This window comes from Sinocyclocheilus grahami, unplaced genomic scaffold, assembly GCF_001515645.1.
Source record: "Sinocyclocheilus grahami isolate Dianchi unplaced genomic scaffold, SAMN03320097.WGS_v1.1 scaffold1870.1, whole genome shotgun sequence".
Classification (NCBI taxonomy): Eukaryota; Metazoa; Chordata; class Actinopteri; order Cypriniformes; family Cyprinidae; genus Sinocyclocheilus; species Sinocyclocheilus grahami.
In genome coordinates this window covers 32,127-48,877 of record NW_015507049.1, presented here as the reverse complement: position 1 = coordinate 48,877, position 16,751 = coordinate 32,127, and the positions used below count along the sequence as shown (strand labels likewise).

At 45.0% G+C, this 16,751-nt stretch overlaps 3 protein-coding genes across 11 annotated transcripts in view; 2 read left to right on the top strand and 1 right to left on the bottom strand.

The window, feature by feature from the left end:
- The first annotated feature begins 336 nt into the window (after window positions 1–336).
- On the top strand, window positions 337–12,516 carry LOC107573109 (nuclear export mediator factor NEMF). Of its 2 annotated transcripts, none has more exons than XM_016259552.1 (27): window positions 337–434; window positions 524–597; window positions 693–763; window positions 876–951; window positions 1,683–1,823; window positions 1,929–2,137; window positions 2,216–2,407; window positions 2,496–2,559; window positions 2,651–2,739; window positions 2,817–2,920; window positions 3,009–3,071; window positions 3,294–3,406; window positions 3,475–3,532; window positions 3,696–3,754; window positions 4,727–4,814; window positions 5,935–5,964; window positions 6,053–6,272; window positions 6,353–6,395; window positions 6,476–6,525; window positions 6,980–7,112; window positions 7,198–7,275; window positions 7,411–7,596; window positions 10,204–10,236; window positions 11,776–11,882; window positions 12,003–12,046; window positions 12,124–12,203; window positions 12,279–12,516. In XM_016259552.1, the coding sequence occupies exons 1-27, from the start codon at window positions 377–379 to the stop codon at window positions 12,354–12,356; spliced, it is 2,541 nt and encodes an 846-aa protein (XP_016115038.1). In that variant the 5' UTR covers window positions 337–376; the 3' UTR covers window positions 12,357–12,516. The 2 variants fall into 2 exon arrangements, with proteins under 2 accessions (XP_016115038.1, XP_016115036.1); XM_016259550.1 differs by lacking the exon at window positions 5,935–5,964 and adding an exon at window positions 4,936–5,012 and having other exon boundaries at window positions 4,727–4,844; window positions 6,130–6,272.
- Window positions 12,517–12,810: 294 nt separating this feature from the next.
- klhdc2 (kelch domain containing 2) overlaps window positions 12,811–16,751 on the bottom strand; it is a 9,496-nt gene continuing 5,555 nt past the window's right edge. Inside the window, exons 1-14 of one of the 4 annotated variants that reach the window (XM_016259566.1) lie at window positions 16,468–16,545; window positions 15,316–15,498; window positions 15,116–15,201; window positions 14,928–15,045; window positions 14,739–14,851; window positions 14,544–14,625; window positions 14,389–14,472; window positions 14,234–14,314; window positions 14,042–14,100; window positions 13,847–13,956; window positions 13,698–13,770; window positions 13,536–13,623; window positions 13,207–13,259; window positions 12,811–13,134 (exon numbers count right to left, since the gene is read on the bottom strand). In XM_016259566.1, the coding sequence (XP_016115052.1) occupies window positions 13,023–13,134; window positions 13,207–13,259; window positions 13,536–13,623; window positions 13,698–13,770; window positions 13,847–13,956; window positions 14,042–14,100; window positions 14,234–14,314; window positions 14,389–14,472; window positions 14,544–14,625; window positions 14,739–14,851; window positions 14,928–15,045; window positions 15,116–15,201; window positions 15,316–15,486 (1,230 nt within the window). In that variant the 5' untranslated portion in view covers window positions 15,487–15,498; window positions 16,468–16,545 and the 3' untranslated portion in view covers window positions 12,811–13,022. The other 3 variants (XM_016259564.1, XM_016259563.1, XM_016259567.1) reach the window with 3 other exon arrangements.
- LOC107573111 (leucine-rich repeat protein 1) overlaps window positions 16,185–16,751 on the top strand; it is a 7,754-nt gene continuing 7,187 nt past the window's right edge. Inside the window, exons 1-2 of one of the 5 annotated variants that reach the window (XM_016259559.1) lie at window positions 16,185–16,265; window positions 16,451–16,686. In XM_016259559.1, the coding sequence (XP_016115045.1) occupies window positions 16,504–16,686 (183 nt within the window). In that variant the 5' untranslated portion in view covers window positions 16,185–16,265; window positions 16,451–16,503. Of the gene's footprint in view, window positions 16,266–16,292; window positions 16,374–16,450; window positions 16,687–16,751 lie in introns of those variants that run through there. The other 4 variants (XM_016259557.1, XM_016259558.1, XM_016259555.1 and 1 more) reach the window with 4 other exon arrangements.

The following is a 16,751-nucleotide window of genomic DNA, read 5'->3' as shown; positions in this document are numbered from 1 at the left end:
CCCTCCCACTCCCTCACACACACACACTCACACTCTCTCACACACACACACACACTCTCTCACACACACTCACACACAGAGACTCACTCACTCACACACACACACTCGCTCTCACACTCTCACACACACACTCGCGCTCACTCTCACACACACACACTCACTCACACTCTCTTACACACTCACACTCTCTCTCACACACACACACACACTCTCTCACACACTCACTCACACACACTCACACTCTCTCACACACACTCTCTCACACACACACACACACACACACAGAGACTCACTCACTCACGCACACACACAGTCTGTGCTGATCATGGTGTGTGTTTGTGCAGCGTACGGCGGCTCTCTCATCGAACATTGTCTCATGGCGGTCGGGTTGCCAGGTCTCTGTAAAGTGGACAGCCAGTTTGAAGTCACGCAGGGTAAAAATCCTCTGCATTCATGTAAACCAATGGCAGGGACTGGTTGCTGGAGTAGCTGTGTGTTATGATGGTCTCCTTGTCCTTTGCAGTAAGTCCGAAGATCCTGGAGGCCTTGCAGATGGCTGAAGATTATATGGAGAAAACGGCCAACTTCAGCGGAAGGGTGAGCGTGTCTTATGAACGATGACGAGAACGCATTCCTAACCTGTGGCTCGATCGCTATCTGATGCTCGTCTGTTCACATCTGTCCACTCTCAGGGCTACATCATTCAGAAGAGTGAGAAGAAGCCCAGCATGAGTCCAGATGAAGCTGAGGAAGAGTTGCTCACGTATGATGATCTGATTTCATCACTCTTCTTTCTTCCGGTCGTATTTTATCATGCTGTTGATAAACAGAGCTTTTCTGTCATGTGCAATAATTGATCCTCTTTTGTTTAACAGATATGAAGAATTTCATCCATTTCTGTTTTGTCAACATGAAAAAAGCCGCTCTGTTGAGTTTGAGTCTTTTAACAAGGTTAGTAGTTGCACACGCTGCAGATGTGGAATACATCCCCCTTTCAGAATCTGCAAGATGTTTCTCATTTAAAAAAAAAAAGAAGGATCATAAGCATTGCATTTAGTTTATTTCTGCAGGTCTTAAAAAGTTTATTTCACCCTTTCTTAAACTAAGACTCTTAAAACTCTTAAATCAGAGCAGAAAGAATTTAATTTATAGTCATGGCGTTAAAAGTTGCATCACAGCAAAAAATGAATTCTTCCTCAGTATTTTTGTCGTGTTTTCTAATACAAATATCTAAACACCCTTAAATCAAGACATGTTTACTAATGCTAATGTAAATGAGGTCTTGAAAAATTGTACAAAATTAAGTGAGGTTGATTAAAACAACAAATATCTGTCGGTGGGGTCAGAAAACTTATCTTCCCTTTGAATTAAGTTTCTTTTTCTGACCCCACTAGCAGATATCTGTTCTTGTGTTCTTGTTTTAATCATAAACTCACTTAACGTTGATCAGTTTTGCAGAAAACAAGACTTTTTCTGTCATTTTGTTTCTCCAGTAAATGTGTCTTGATTTAAGAATCTTTAGACATTTGCACTGGAAAACAAGACAGAAATACTGAGAAAGAACAGCAGTTTGCAGTGAGATCAGAAGGTACAGTATAAGATATTTCTAGTGGTTTGGAGCAGGGCTATTCAAGCCTTATTTTTGTAAAATGAATTAAACACAATCTTTCATCTGATGTCAGGCAGTGGATGAGTTCTTCTCTAAGATGGAGAGTCAGAAGCTGGACGTGAAAGCGCTGCAGCAGGAGAAACACGCGCTGAAGAAGCTGGATAACGTCAGACGAGATCACGAGCAGCGGCTGCAGGCGCTTCATCAGGCTCAGGTGTCAGTCGGTGTTTAGCTTTCAGTCTGAGTCTCAGAGGCTTGGACACGTTTCAGTCACGCAGTAATGAACCAGAGAAACATTTAAAGAGCGTTTGTGTTGTAGGAAGTGGACCGACTGAAGGGAGAGCTGGTGGAGATGAACCTTCACATAGTGGACAGAGCTCTTCAGGTGGTGCGCAGCGCTCTGGCCAATCAGGTGGACTGGGCCGAGATCGGTCAGATCGTGAAGGAAGCTCAGGCGGCTGGAGATCCCGTGGCCTGTGCCATTAAAGAGCTCAAGCTGCAGAGCAATCACATCACTATGCTGCTGAAGTGAGAGCTTTCAGATACACAGCATCAGATGCCTCTTCACGATGTCTTAGTTTGACCGGATCCTCGTGTCTCTTTCAGAAACCCGTACGCTGGTTCTGAGGACCGAGAGGCAGAAGACACGGATGTCAGAAAGACTGCGGAGGCATCGCAAGCGCAGAAGGGGAAAAAGGGTAAGAACAAAGACAAAGGACAGAAAGGAAAAGTCGAGAAGGACAAACCGGTTCTAGTGGACGTCGATCTGAATCTCTCGGCTTACGCCAATGCAAAGAAGTGAGTTTACACGTGAATACTGCGATCAGACGTGAGCTCATGATTCTGTGTGAATGACACGTTTACTGAAGCACGAGTCTCTCGTCAGGTATTACGACAGCAAGAGAAGCGCGGCCAAGAAAGAGCAGAAAACTGTGGAAGCGGCACAGAAGGTGAGCAGACACGTGACTGGTGGACGACGTGTGTGTTTGGTTTTGGCTGCAGGTTTGTTAAATGTGTGCTTTGTATTTGTTTCGACTCAAGGCCTTCAAATCTGCTGAGAAAAAGACCAAACAAACACTTAAAGAAGTGCAGACAGTGACCAGCATCCAGAAGGCCAGGAAGGTGTACTGGTAAAGACAAACATCCGTCCGTCCGTCCGCTGTGTTGTGTTGTGTGTGTTTCTCTGATCCGGCATGTCTGTGTTCAGGTTTGAGAAGTTTCTGTGGTTCGTCAGCTCCGAGAACTACCTGATCATCGCAGGACGAGACCAGCAGCAGAACGAGATGATCGTCAAGCGCTACCTGAGAGCAGGTCAGGCCGAAGCTTCCTCCGCTCCCATGATGCTCTCCCGAGGGTTCCTCTGTTTCTCTGAATCCTGTGCTGCCATGTGTTTCCTCAGGGGACGTTTACGTTCACGCCGATCTGCACGGAGCCACGAGCTGCGTGATCAAGAACCCGTCTGGTGAGGAATTCTCACTAAACTCAACTTTCTAAAGGTGAACATCGATCTGATGTTTGTCAGATTCAGATGATGAGACATTTTAATTCATAGAAATCACTGAAGTGATTCTGATCAGGTGACTGACTCGTTACATTGACGCATTTGGCAGATGTTTCAGTCCTGATGTGCTGTTTGTGCTGCTCGTGTGTGAAACTCTTTCATCCAAACACTTCTGTTTCTCAGGCGAGGCTGTTCCTCCGCGGACGCTCACCGAGGCCGGGACGATGGCCGTGTGCTACAGCGCAGCGTGGGACGCTAAAGTGGTCACCAGCGCGTGGTGGGTTCACCATCATCAGGTGAGCGGCGGCACACACAGAAGCAGGTGTCGATGAGTTCAGACGCTCATGTGCTTCATCTCACACAGGTGTCCAAAACCGCGCCGACGGGAGAGTATCTGACCACCGGCAGCTTCATGATCAGAGGTGAATATTACTGTGCATTACATGGATATATATATATATATTATATTAAAATGAAGAGGTCTTACCTGTGTCTGGATCCCACTTCCAACACTAAAGTTGCTTCATATCTTGTTCAAAAGTTTGCAATATGAAACGATTCATGTTTTGTATCACTTCTCCACAGGGAAGAAAAACTTTTTGCCCCCTTCATATCTGATCATGGGCTTTGGGTTTCTGTTTAAGGTAAAGACGTCGCCGACACGAAACAATGACAACATAATCACATCATATGACGCATTAATGCTAAGATAGCGTGGCTTGGTGATTAACTCTTTCACCGCCAGCATTTTTGATCATTTTCACACAAATTTCATGGTGCTCAGATTATTTTGTTGTATGAATATCTGAACATGCAATATGTCAAAAGAAAGAACAGAGCCTCTGCTTTTAAACAAAAATCCTGTTTTATTCTAGCTTCATGCAGTCTTTTTTCTCAACACTTGAATGTGGGTATGTTTCATTAAAAAAAGCAACGTTTCGAACGAACAGCTGAGAAAATGCTGTTTTTGTCAAAGACTACGTCTGGATCAGATTCAGAACGATGATCAAAGCACAGATGGAGTCGATCGCCTGCATCAACACATCCAGAGCTTCACAGTCCTAACCCACAGACACTTCATTCGCTAACGAACAGTTTGGGTTTATATGCTGTTGAATGTTTGATGATCGGGTTATTTTACATGTGCACCTGCTTACATACGCGATCGCTCGTTCCTGCTGCTTCTTCACCGTGTTTTGATCCAGAGATTCAGTGCTCTTTCAGAAGATGTGTAATAGCGCCTCCTACTGTATAACAGTGAAAACACAGAAAGCCGGAAAATTCCGTCAATGCGGGGAAGTCAAGTCACCTTTATTTCTATAGTGCTTTATACAGTACAGATCGAGTCAAAGCAGCTTTACAGTGTTAAACAGGAAAAGAGTTTGTCAATAATGCACACTAAATTCAATTCTGCTGTAGAGCAGCTCTAAAAAGAGGACAATAGTAAACATTTCAGTTCATCATTGATTCAGCTCGGTTCAGTTCTCTTCTGATAGTGTCTGTGCAGTCAAGCTGAGAGTTAAAGATCTGTGCTGCTACCTGAGTTATGTGATCGTAATCATCACTCGTTCATGTCATCCTTCAGTTTTCCAGTCTCTCTGCGTCTGTGATTGTAGGTGGATGATCAGAGTGTTTTTAGGCATCGTGGAGAGAGGAAGATGAAAACCCTGGACGAGGAAGAGGACATGACCTCCAGCTCTGCAGATCTCCTGGAGGAAGGAGAAGAACTCCTAGGTGTCAGCACACGTTCACAAACATCATCATCATCATCAGTGTCCAGTCTTCTGTCAGATGTTCAGACGGTCTGTGGTTGATTGTGTCTCAGATGAGGACAGTGGGAACGAGCACGAGGAGCAGCGGGAGTCCAGCGGGACGCCAGACGAGATGACCACATGTGCAAACATCAGAGATGAGGACGAAGCAGCTTCTCCACAGGGAAGAAAAACTTTTTGCCCCCTTCATATCTGATCATGGGCTTTGGGTTTCTGTTTAAGGTAAAGACGTCGCCGACACGAAACAATGACAACATAATCACATCATATGACGCATTAATGCTAAGATAGCGTGGCTTGGTGGTTAACTCTTTCACCGCCAGCATTTTTGATCATTTTCACACAAATTTCATGGTGCTCAGATTATTTTGTTGTATGAATATCTGAACATGCAATATGTCAAAAGAAAGAACAGAGCCTCTGCTTTTAAACAAAAATCCTGTTTTATTCTAGCTTCATGCAGTCTTTTTTCTCAACACTTGAATGTGGGTATGTTTCATTAAAAAAAGCAACGTTTCGAACGAACAGCTGAGAAAATGCTGTTTTTGTCAAAGACTACGTCTGGATCAGATTCAGAACGATGATCAAAGCACAGATGGAGTCGATCACCTGCATCAACACATCCAGAGCTTCACAGTCCTAACCCACACACTTCATTCGCTAACGAACAGTTTGGGTTTATATGCTGTTGAATGTTTGATGATCGGGTTATTTTACATGTGCACCTGCTTACATACACAAGAAGCACCTGACGGCCAAACAGCGCAGGTGAGACGCTAGAAACGCCAGCCTGGCACGTTTATTTCTACAATACAGAATGATTCAAAGCGGCTTCACAGAAATATACAGGAAAATAACAGCATCAATGATGCAAACTTCAAATATGAGAGAAAAACTAATTCATCTGTAAAACATCTGTCAACATTTAATTCAATGTTTAATTGAATATCCTCCTTCAAAAATGTGTAAACCACTTTAAGTGTCAAGAAAAGATAATAGTGCTGTTTCAATAATCCTGGACGAGGAAGAGGACATGACCTCCAGCTCTGCAGATCTCCTGGAGGAAGGAGAAGAACTCCTAGGTGTCAGCACACGTTCACAAACATCATCATCATCAGTGTCCAGTCTTCTGTCAGATGTTCAGACGGTCTGTGGTTGATTGTGTCTCAGATGAGGACAGTGGGAACGAGCACGAGGAGCAGCGGGAGTCTAGCGGGACGCCAGACGAGATGACCACATGTGCAAACATCAGAGACGAGGACGAAGCAGAAGACGACGAGCAGCCGGCCGAGGAAGAGAACGCAGCAGAAGATGGAGACGAGGAAGATCAGAGCACCGAGATCAGCTTTCCAGACACCAGCATCTCTCTGTCTCACCTGCAGCCGCACAGGTGACGCTCGCTCAGACTCTGTTCCACTGCTGTATGAAAAGCATTGGCTGTTTTGAGTCAGTCTGTGTCTTTCTCCACAGGACTCTTCAGAGCGACGCTTTCAAGCAGGACGATTCGCATCAGGTGAGTTACAGACGGCGAGATCACGTGACGCTGCTCAGCTTTGAGTCAAGCGAAGGTTAACAGATGCGTCTGTGCTGCAGGTGAACACCGAGACTCAGGTCAAGAAGCACCTGACGGCCAAACAGCGCAGGTGAGACGCTAGAAACACCAGCCTGGCACGTTTATTTCTACAATACAGAATGATTCAAAGCGGCTTCACAGAAATATACAGGAAAATAACAGCATCAATGATGCAAACTTCAAATATGAGAGAAAAACTAATTCATCTGTAAAACATCTGTCAACATTTAATTCAATGTTTAATTGAATATCCTCCTTCAAAAATGTGTAAACCACTTTAAGTGTCAAGAAAAGATAATAGTGCTGTTTCAATAATCTAATTAGCTATGAAACAAACTCGTTTCAGCTGTAAAGCAGCTCTACAGAAGACAGAGTCATTATTCAGAGCCGTTCAGTTTCTATTCTAATCTAATAGTGCAGTCAAATCAATAATATTACTGAAAATTAAGAGTCTTGAAGCCAGTCGTGAGCAAAGACATCAGTTAGATCAGCATAACTAGTTGATCACCCATCGCTGTCATCAGGGACATGAAGAAGAAGCAGAAACCGGACACGGATGATCCGGAGGAATCCGACTCCAAACCGCCGGAAGCTGCGAGCGTGACACAGACGTGCAGGAACGGAGCGGCCAATCAGCCGCTGAAGAGAGGACAGAAGGTTATAAACCACTGAACCCGTGATCTTCACGTGTAACATACAGTCACGTGTTCCTGCTGCTGTGATGATGCTTTGTTTTTCCCAGAACAAACTGAAGAAGATGAAGGACAAATACAAAGACCAGGATGAAGAGGACCGAGAGATCATGATGAAGTTATTGGGGGTAAGTGTCTCCTGAGATCCAGCACATATAACACGAGTTTACAAGACCATCAGTGAATGCAGTGTTACCCGTGAGCACACACTAGTGCCAGCACACAGTTCACCTGCATCTGTCATTCACACATAATGAAAACAGTCCGCAGGATCCAATAAAGAGGAAAAAGCAAAGAAGGGCAAGAAAGGAAAAATGAAAGAAGCGGTGGTAAAGAAACCTCAACCTCATCAGAACGAAGCCGTGAAGCCCAAAGCCGAAAACACCATCCGGAAGACGGAGGATGCTGAAGCTGTTGAAGATCCTGCAGGAGGAGATCAAGACGTCAAGGTCGCAGCACTGATTCAACACTTCATTCGCTAACGAACAGTTTGGGTTTATATGCTGTTGAATGTTTGATGATCGGGTTATTTTACATGTGCACCTGCTTACATACACGATCGCTCGTTCCTGCTGCTTCTTCACCGTGTTTTGATCCAGAGATTCAGTGCTCTTTCAGAAGATGTGTAATAGCGCCTCCTACTGTATAACAGTGAAAACACAGAAAGCCGGAAAATTCCGTCAATGCGGGGAAGTCAAGTCACCTTTATTTCTATAGTGCTTTATACAGTACAGATCGAGTCAAAGCAGCTTTACAGTGTTAAACAGGAAAAGAGTTTGTCAATAATGCACACTAAATTCAATTCTGCTGTAGAGCAGCTCTAAAAAGAGGACAATAGTAAACATTTCAGTTCATCATTGATTCAGCTCGGTTCAGTTCTCTTCTGATAGTGTCTGTGCAGTCAAGCTGAGAGTTAAAGATCTGTGCTGCTACCTGAGTTATGTGATCGTAATCATCACTCGTTCATGTCATCCTTCAGTTTTCCAGTCTCTCTGCGTCTGTGATTGTAGGTGGATGATCAGAGTGTTTTTAGGCATCGTGGAGAGAGGAAGATGAAAACCCTGGACGAGGAAGAGGACATGACCTCCAGCTCTGCAGATCTCCTGGAGGAAGGAGAAGAACTCCTAGGTGTCAGCACACGTTCACAAACATCATCATCATCAGTGTCCAGTCTTCTGTCAGATGTTCAGACGGTCTGTGGTTGATTGTGTCTCAGATGAGGACAGTGGGAACGAGCACGAGGAGCAGCGGGAGTCTAGCGGGACGCCAGACGAGATGACCACATGTGCAAACATCAGAGACGAGGACGAAGCAGAAGACGACGAGCAGCCGGCCGAGGAAGAGAACGCAGCAGAAGATGGAGACGAGGAAGATCAGAGCACCGAGATCAGCTTTCCAGACACCAGCATCTCTCTGTCTCACCTGCAGCCGCACAGGTGACGCTCGCTCAGACTCTGTTCCACTGCTGTATGAAAAGCATTGGCTGTTTTGAGTCAGTCTGTGTCTTTCTCCACAGGACTCTTCAGAGCGACGCTTTCAAGCAGGACGATTCGCATCAGGTGAGTTACAGACGGCGAGATCACGTGACTCTGCTCAGCTTTGAGTCAAGCGAAGGTTAACAGATGCGTCTGTGCTGCAGGTGAACACCGAGACTCAGGTCAAGAAGCACCTGACGGCCAAACAGCGCAGGTGAGACGCTAGAAACACCAGCCTGGCACGTTTATTTCTACAATACAGAATGATTCAAAGTGGCTTCACAGAAATATACAGGAAAATAACAGCATCAATGATGCAAACTTCAAATATGAGAGAAAAACTAATTCATCTGTAAAACATCTGTCAACATTTAATTCAATGTTTAATTGAATATCCTCCTTCAAAAATGTGTAAACCACTTTAAGTGTCAAGAAAAGATAATAGTGCTGTTTCAATAAGCTAATTAGCTATGAAACAAACTCGTTTCAGCTGTAAAGCAGCTCTACAGAAGACAGAGTCATTATTCAGAGCCGTTCAGTTTCTATTCTAATCTAATAGTGCAGTCAAATCAATAATATTACTGAAAATTAAGAGTCTTGAAGCCAGTCGTGAGCAAAGACATCAGTTAGATCAGCATAACTAGTTGATCACCCATCGCTGTGCTAATTAGCTATGAAACAAACTCGTTTCAGCTGTAAAGCAGCTCTACAGAAGACAGAGTCATTATTCAGAGCCGTTCAGTTTCTATTCTAATCTAATAGTGCAGTCAAATCAATAATATTACTGAAAATTAAGAGTCTTGAAGCCAGTCGTGAGCAAAGACATCAGTTAGATCAGCATAACTAGTTGATCACCCATCGCTGTCATCAGGGACATGAAGAAGAAGCAGAAACCGGACACGGATGATCCGGAGGAATCCGACTCCAAACCGCCGGAAGCTGCGAGCGTGACACAGACGTGCAGGAACGGAGCGGCCAATCAGCCGCTGAAGAGAGGACAGAAGGTTATAAACCACTGAACCCGTGATCTTCACGTGTAACATACAGTCACGTGTTCCTGCTGCTGTGATGATGCTTTGTTTTTCCCAGAACAAACTGAAGAAGATGAAGGACAAATACAAAGACCAGGATGAAGAGGACCGAGAGATCATGATGAAGTTATTGGGGGTAAGTGTCTCCTGAGATCCAGCACATATAACACGAGTTTACAAGACCATCAGTGAATGCAGTGTTACCCGTGAGCACACACTAGTGCCAGCACACAGTTCACCTGCATCTGTCATTCACACATAATGAAAACAGTCCGCAGGATCCAATAAAGAGGAAAAAGCAAAGAAGGGCAAGAAAGGAAAAATGAAAGAAGCGGTGGTAAAGAAACCTCAACCTCATCAGAACGAAGCCGTGAAGCCCAAAGCCGAAAACACCATCCGGAAGACGGAGGATGCTGAAGCTGTTGAAGATCCTGCAGGAGGAGATCAAGACGTCAAGGTCGCAGCACTGATTCATGACCTGTAATATCTGACAGATGAAATACTACACGTGTGTGATCTGTGAATGAAGAGGGTTGTGATTGTGTTGCAGGAGACGGAGGACGTGGACAATCCTGCTGCTGAGGTGAGTGAAGCCAGAAAACAAACAGGAAGAGGAATTTAGACTTCCTGCAGCCGCCGGGAATCATGCGTGTCTACATCTGAAAGCTCTCAGCCGTCCGAGAAGAGGAGTAGCATCAGTGTGAAATGCTCTGAACACAATGAACACTTGCTTCACAAAAAGTCACATTAAACCAATTGCAGACCGTTCTAGTTCAAAATGAGATCTTTGAGAAATTTCAGTCAGGGTTTAAAGCAAGTCATAGTACAGAAACGGCCTTGTTGAAAGTTTTAAATTATATTTTTATTTCAATTGATTCAGGCAGCTCAGTGTTTTAGTTTTACTAGATCTCAGTGCAGCGTTTGATACCATTGATCACAATATTCTTGTCTCGTCTAGGAATCCGGGGTATGGCACTTGAGTGGTTAAAATCCTTTCTTTTTAATAGAACGTTTTCAGTCCATTTTGGTCAACATTACTCTAAAATGGCCCCATTGTCTAGTGGAGTTCCACAAGGATCCATTCTCGGCCCAGTCTTGTTTTCATTATATATCTTACCCTTCGGTTCTATATTTCATACGCATGGAGGATCTTTTCATTGTTACGCAGATGACACTCAGGTGTATCTACCTTTGCAGAAACAGGATAAAAGCTCTTTCGAGTCACTATTGAGTTATGAAGTTAAAATTATCTGAATTTGAATGAAATCAAATTCCTGGGGCTCCTGACACCCAAAACTCTTTTGACTCGGGCAATTGAGCTCCCTTCTGTAAATCTGTGGTGAAGAACCTGGGTGTCCAATTTGATGGTTCTTTGAAATTTGATAAACAGATCAACTCCGTGGTCAAATTCTATTTAAGCTCAATAGCAAAGGTTAAACCATTTCTGTCCTCCAGTGATTTTGAAAGGATTATTCATGCTTTTATTTCTGTAAGACTGGATTACTGTAACTCACTGTATGTGGGTGTTAGCCAAGTATTGTTAAATCTTCTTCAATTGGTTCAAAATGCAGCTGCTAGGCTTTTAACAGGTACTCGTAAAAGACCGCATGTAACACCGATTTTAGCCTCACTTCAGTGGTTGCCAGTGCAGTACAGAATTGATTTTAAACTATTGATTGTTGTATAAAGCATTTTATAATTTGGCCCCACCTTATTTAGTGGATCTCCTTCGTATACACAAACCACCCAGGTCTCTCAGGTCAGCTAGACATCCCAAGGACCAGACTGAAGTTGAGCGGTGACCGGGTGTTTGCAGTAGCAGCTCCGAAGCGCCGGAATAAGCTACCTCTACATCTCAGACTGGCTCCGTCGTTAGGCTATTTTAAACGAAAATTGAAAGTGCATTTACTTGAATTAGCGTTTGGTTCTGCAGACTAATTAGCTAGAGGCTTTTTTTTATATAACATTTGTTGTTGTTGGTCATTGTTTGAAAGTTAATATTGTCATTTTTATTTAGAGATTGTAGATTGGTCAATGTTACGTTGTTTTAATTGTGCTTTATAATTAAACGAACACAATCACCAATGACGACTTAATGATTTCATTGTTTTAATTTTTTTAGGATGGTGAAAACATTCTGGACTCGTTGACCGGTCTGCCTCATCCGGACGATGTGTTGATGTTCGCGGTGCCGGTTTGTGCTCCTTACATGGCGCTCTCCAACTACAAGTATGTTTTCAAGATGCACTGAACAGATCAGCACAAGAGCTAATAATAACATCACCTCTCAGAGCAGAATCATCGAATTAAGACCAGTGCTTCACTCTCAACTATCTGTCTTGACTCCAGGTACAAAGTGAAATTAACTCCAGGCACTCAGAAAAAGGGGAAAGGTAAAGATCATCTTAATGTAGAACTTCAGTGCTATAAATCCGTATATAAATACACTAAGCGTGATCTGTGTCTGCAGCGGCCCGCACCGCCGTGCTGAGCTTCGTGCGCGGGAAAGACACCAGCGCTCGAGAGAAGGATCTCTTCAGGAGCATAAAGGTATTTGAAGCCGATGTTTCATGAATCTGAGCATTGAACTGAAGGCGTGTGTGACGTAACGCTGCTGTTTTACAGGACACTGATCTGTCCAGAAACATGCCTGGTAAAGTCAAGGTTTCTGCACCAAACCTGTTAGCAGCAAAGAAGAAGTGAAGCTGTGGCTGCTGGATGATTTCTGCTGAGAGGCACTGAGCACATCCCACAATGCTTTCGGTCGCCTTCTGGAAGACTGAATATTTACATTATATTGTATAGCAGAGAACAGTTTAAGCTTCAAGTTTGTTGTTTTTTTCTCTCATCAATTCATTGCATTTAATAATAAAGAAATAAAAATTATATAAATGTGAAAGTTCCACCATTTATTTTCCATGTTGGAAAAAAACGATACAAAATTTAGGCTTTGTACAGATCTGCATCAGGATTAGAGTTGTGCTGAATCATGAGAACGTGTCAGATAATCTTGAAGAGATTCAGTGCATTTGTGAAGTGGGCTGACGGACCGATATCTGATAACAGCTGATATCATTCAGAAAGTGCTGATTGTTTGGGTACAGTTAGGAAATTGTTACAAACTGTAACACTCCGGCGACAAAAAAAGACCATTAACCAGTGTTTGACGTTTTTAATGCAGATGTGGTATTAATGAATGAATCAGGCATGGTTTTTGCTCGGTCCAGTGGAATAAATGGTTTTTCTGCTACACTCTTAAATGACATTGCCTTTCCCAGTCCGTATGAGATGAGACACTAACCCATCATAAAAGTCTCTCGTTTTTCCCCCACAGAGATCCTCTTGTTCTCGTCTGACTGTGATTGTCTTCTAGGAATCTGCCACGGTTCTCTGTTTGAGCCGAAGGAGCAGGGCTTTGGGCAGAACGTCCCACATGTGCTCCAGTCGCTTCTGGTGCAGGACAGCCACGTCGAAACACAACCTGGACACGGCACAATCAAACTTTAGAGAGGATCCAGGACAGTAAGCGTGACGCTTCGGAGAAATCACTCACCTCACCAGCGATTTGGGCTGAACAGTGAAAAGCAGTAATTCGTTGCTATGAGCCTGTGAATACAAGTGGAAGAAAGAACCGTAGCGGAGTGGATTCAGACGGACGCTTTGAGTAATGACAGCAGTAAGACTGAGAAAACATCCCGACACACAAATGCAGGGTTTAAAGTGATTGATCCTAAATCTGTAAACTGTTCTACGTTGAAACTGTGAACATTATTAACTACAGAGCATTTGTTTTCTACTCTCTAGCTCTGGAGTTCTTCATTAAGCCATGCATCAGTAGCATTTTGCTAATTATAAGGGAGTAGATATTGATGTTTTGCTCACGGCCTGTTGATGAGAGAGAAGATTATTGGCACATCCTCCGAACACGAACACTTCCCCATCAGGACCTAAACACGCCGTGTGCCACAGTCTGCAGAAAACACAGAGACGTCAGCATCAGAGACGGCAAACACAGCCGGTGAACGAGACGAGTGTCAGACGCACCTGGGCTGCTCTGTGTGCTCGTGTTTAAACGGTTTCCACTCGTTCTTACTGACGCAGTACAGCCAGGCATCGCCTGCAAAACAAACACTTTGATGAAGCGCGTGTGTTTTCAGGGACGGGTGAAGCTGCGTCACATCTGCGTCACTCACTCAGTGTTTCTCTGTCGGTAGTGAAGCCGCCGAACAGAAAGAGATGATCCGCTGACACCGGAGTGAAGGAGTGCCACGAGCGGCCGACAGGACCGTGCTGAGGAACACACCTAGAACAAACACAAGCTTATCCAGCACATCCCAGAGAGGAGCGTTTCATTCAGGATTAATCAGCTAGAAACACACTGAACGTACATCTCACTCCATTCCCACGTGTCCATGTTGATGCAGTACAGATCGTTCAGCCGATGATCCTGTGGTGCAGAAGATTCAGCTTGTGAACACTTAAAGGCAGGTGACTTTCCTCTAATACTGGACGGATGAGACACACACACACACACTCACTGATACACACACACACACACACACTCACTGATACACACTCACCATGTAACGGCCTCCGAAGACGTAACCTCTGTTTCCGATGCTAGCGCAGGTGTGAGCGGCTCGTGGCGACGGAGCGTCTCCCTGTACAGACACACAGCGTTTGAACAGGATCACATGAGTTCTACACCATCATACCTGATTTACAGGTTTAAGACCTTAGTGATGGGTTGGCTCCACGCTGACGTCTCCAGATCCAGAATGTGTATGTGATTGTTCCAGCCTCGTCCTGCGTGGTTGCCCTGAAAAACAGCACATCCCATTTCTCATCAGTCGTGTCACAGGTGACTGCTGGTGAAGAAGACGGACTCACCATGAATGAATTTTCATCGAGTGCAAATGTTCCTCTGTGACCGGGCTGCGCTATGTAGCCGTAGCCACCGAAATACGCCAGCCTGCGGAAACAGACCACAAACAGCTGGAGCAAAGTCATGGCATCTCGCCAATAAGATCATCTCATGGTTCGACCGTCTCAGACGCTCCGTAGAGCTGTTTGAGGAGCACGTACTGGTTTCTGTAAACCCAGCAGCCCAGCTTGTCTTTGCAGGTCGGCGCCAGACCCGTCAGATCGCTCATCTTCTCCCAGCGGAGCACAGACGCTCTCAGCGGCAGACGGTAGACCTGCAGGACACCGACATTGGTAGCTCTCTGAGACTCTCAGCTGCCTCTAGTGTCTCGCTTTAGGAGAAGGACTCACCAGATTAGTGTTTCCTCGGGCCTGATGTCCGCCGAACAGATAGAGAACGCCGTCCACACACGAGCCGCAGCTGCCCGACATCGAGTTCGGCACGTCGCCCTCCGAACGCTCCATTCTCCTGCAAAATAACACGCTGTCAGCGGCGTTAAACTCATGTGATCAGCTCGTGTGACAGCAGAGTGGTTTACCATCTTCCCGTCTCCATGTTGTATATCCAGATTTCATTCTTCGGCAAATACAAGTCGGTGAATTCAGCCGCTTCGATATCTGCATTCTGATAAAACGACAGTGATAATATAAAGATCTCTTTACACAGTGACCTTCAGAACAGTACAGATGTTCAGTTAGATGTGAGTGTGACGGATCTTAAATATGAATAAATACACACCTTGTATCCTCCCCATATGAACATGCAGCTGCCGTCAGTGACAGCGATGTGGCCGCTGCGCTCCGCTGGACTCTCTCTGGACACAAACACCTCCTGCTCCTGCAGCCAGTCCAGCTCATCTTCATCTTCATCATCCTCATCCTCCATGTTTGGTACAGGATCTTCCTCCATGGCTGACAGTCACTAGAGTGAGATGTAGTGTTACTGATGAAACCTCTATTTAACGTTCAGCACATCATTATTCATCTGCAGGCTGCTTTACACACAGACACACACACACACACACACACATAGCAATCCCACAAGAACAGAAAGAGCATGTCCGATGTGCTCCGTGTATTTATAATATAACTCCTCTACAGAGTGTCATACGGTCAGTGTATGTCACACACATCATCTTCAGCACAGATTGAATCACTCTCTGGGTTGATAATGAGTCATTAGTGTTGATGACACCGAGAGTCTTCAGTAATCAGTCACGCGATCGTGTTGTTTTGGTACAGCAGCTGATGCGCGCTCGCCTCTACAGAATAATGACAGAAAACTACTCACACGAATGAAAACTAGTAGTGCTGTCGCTTCTGTGGGTTACACGAATGAGTCATGGACAGTCGCTTGTGATGAGCAGCGCTGCTCGCATGAATTAAAACTCTTTTTATGCAGAAAGGCCTCACCGGAAATATCTTCTGGTAAAGTTACGCCGCCATATTAGTGAGGTCAGTCCGTCAGTGTTCACTGCGCATGCGCGGAGCGCAGAAGCGCGCGTTACGCAACAGCCGGAACACGAACCCGTCGTTAAAGGGTTAAAGAGTGTTTTTTTAAACTTTAACCGCGTTATGCTTCCAGAGGAGTTATTTTAATCATTCCGTGTGAGTTTGGTCTCACTGTGGATCTGCTGATCTATCGATTCGAACGGAAGAGCAGAGCAGAGCAGCGCCTCAGAACTTCGGGTTCGTTTAATATGTTGTATGTTTTTTCAGTCAGAGCTTATTTACCAAGAAAATAACGACTAAACAGTTAGTGTCCGTAACTAGACACCGATCCAGTATTCACACACGGTAAGTTTGTCGTGTTGTCGATGTTTAATGGAGAAATCCATCCTTTTTGATGCAAAACATCCGACTGTATTCTGAAGGTTAGACTAACGCTGACCTCGCGGTGTCTCGGGCAGCTCGTGCGGTGGTCGGTATGCGGCTGCAGTGTGACGTGGAGGTCGTTAACCGCGCGCTACCGGCGCTCGGGCTGCGGAGTACCGGCAGATCCCGCCGCGCGCTGCTATCCATCGGGACCCACGCGGACCGGAGCTCTCCGAGCAGCTGCCGTTATCTGCTCATCTGCACCGCCAGAGACCGCAGCGGGTCCCGTTACAAGGCAGGTCTCTCACGCTCACACACACTCACACACACACACACACACACTCTCACTCACACACACAC

Bases quoted from the DNA above. Each gene is read 5' to 3' on its own strand.
- LOC107573109 (XM_016259552.1), top strand. From the start codon at position 377: ATGGCGGTCGGGTTGCCAGGTCTCTGTAAAGTGGACAGCCAGTTTGAA. The intron at 2,560-2,650 runs GTGAGCAGACAC...TTTCGACTCAAG, and splicing joins CTGTGGAAGCGGCACAGAAG to GCCTTCAAATCTGCTGAGAA. The intron at 10,237-11,775 runs GTGAGTGAAGCC...TAATTTTTTTAG, and splicing joins TGGACAATCCTGCTGCTGAG to GATGGTGAAAACATTCTGGA.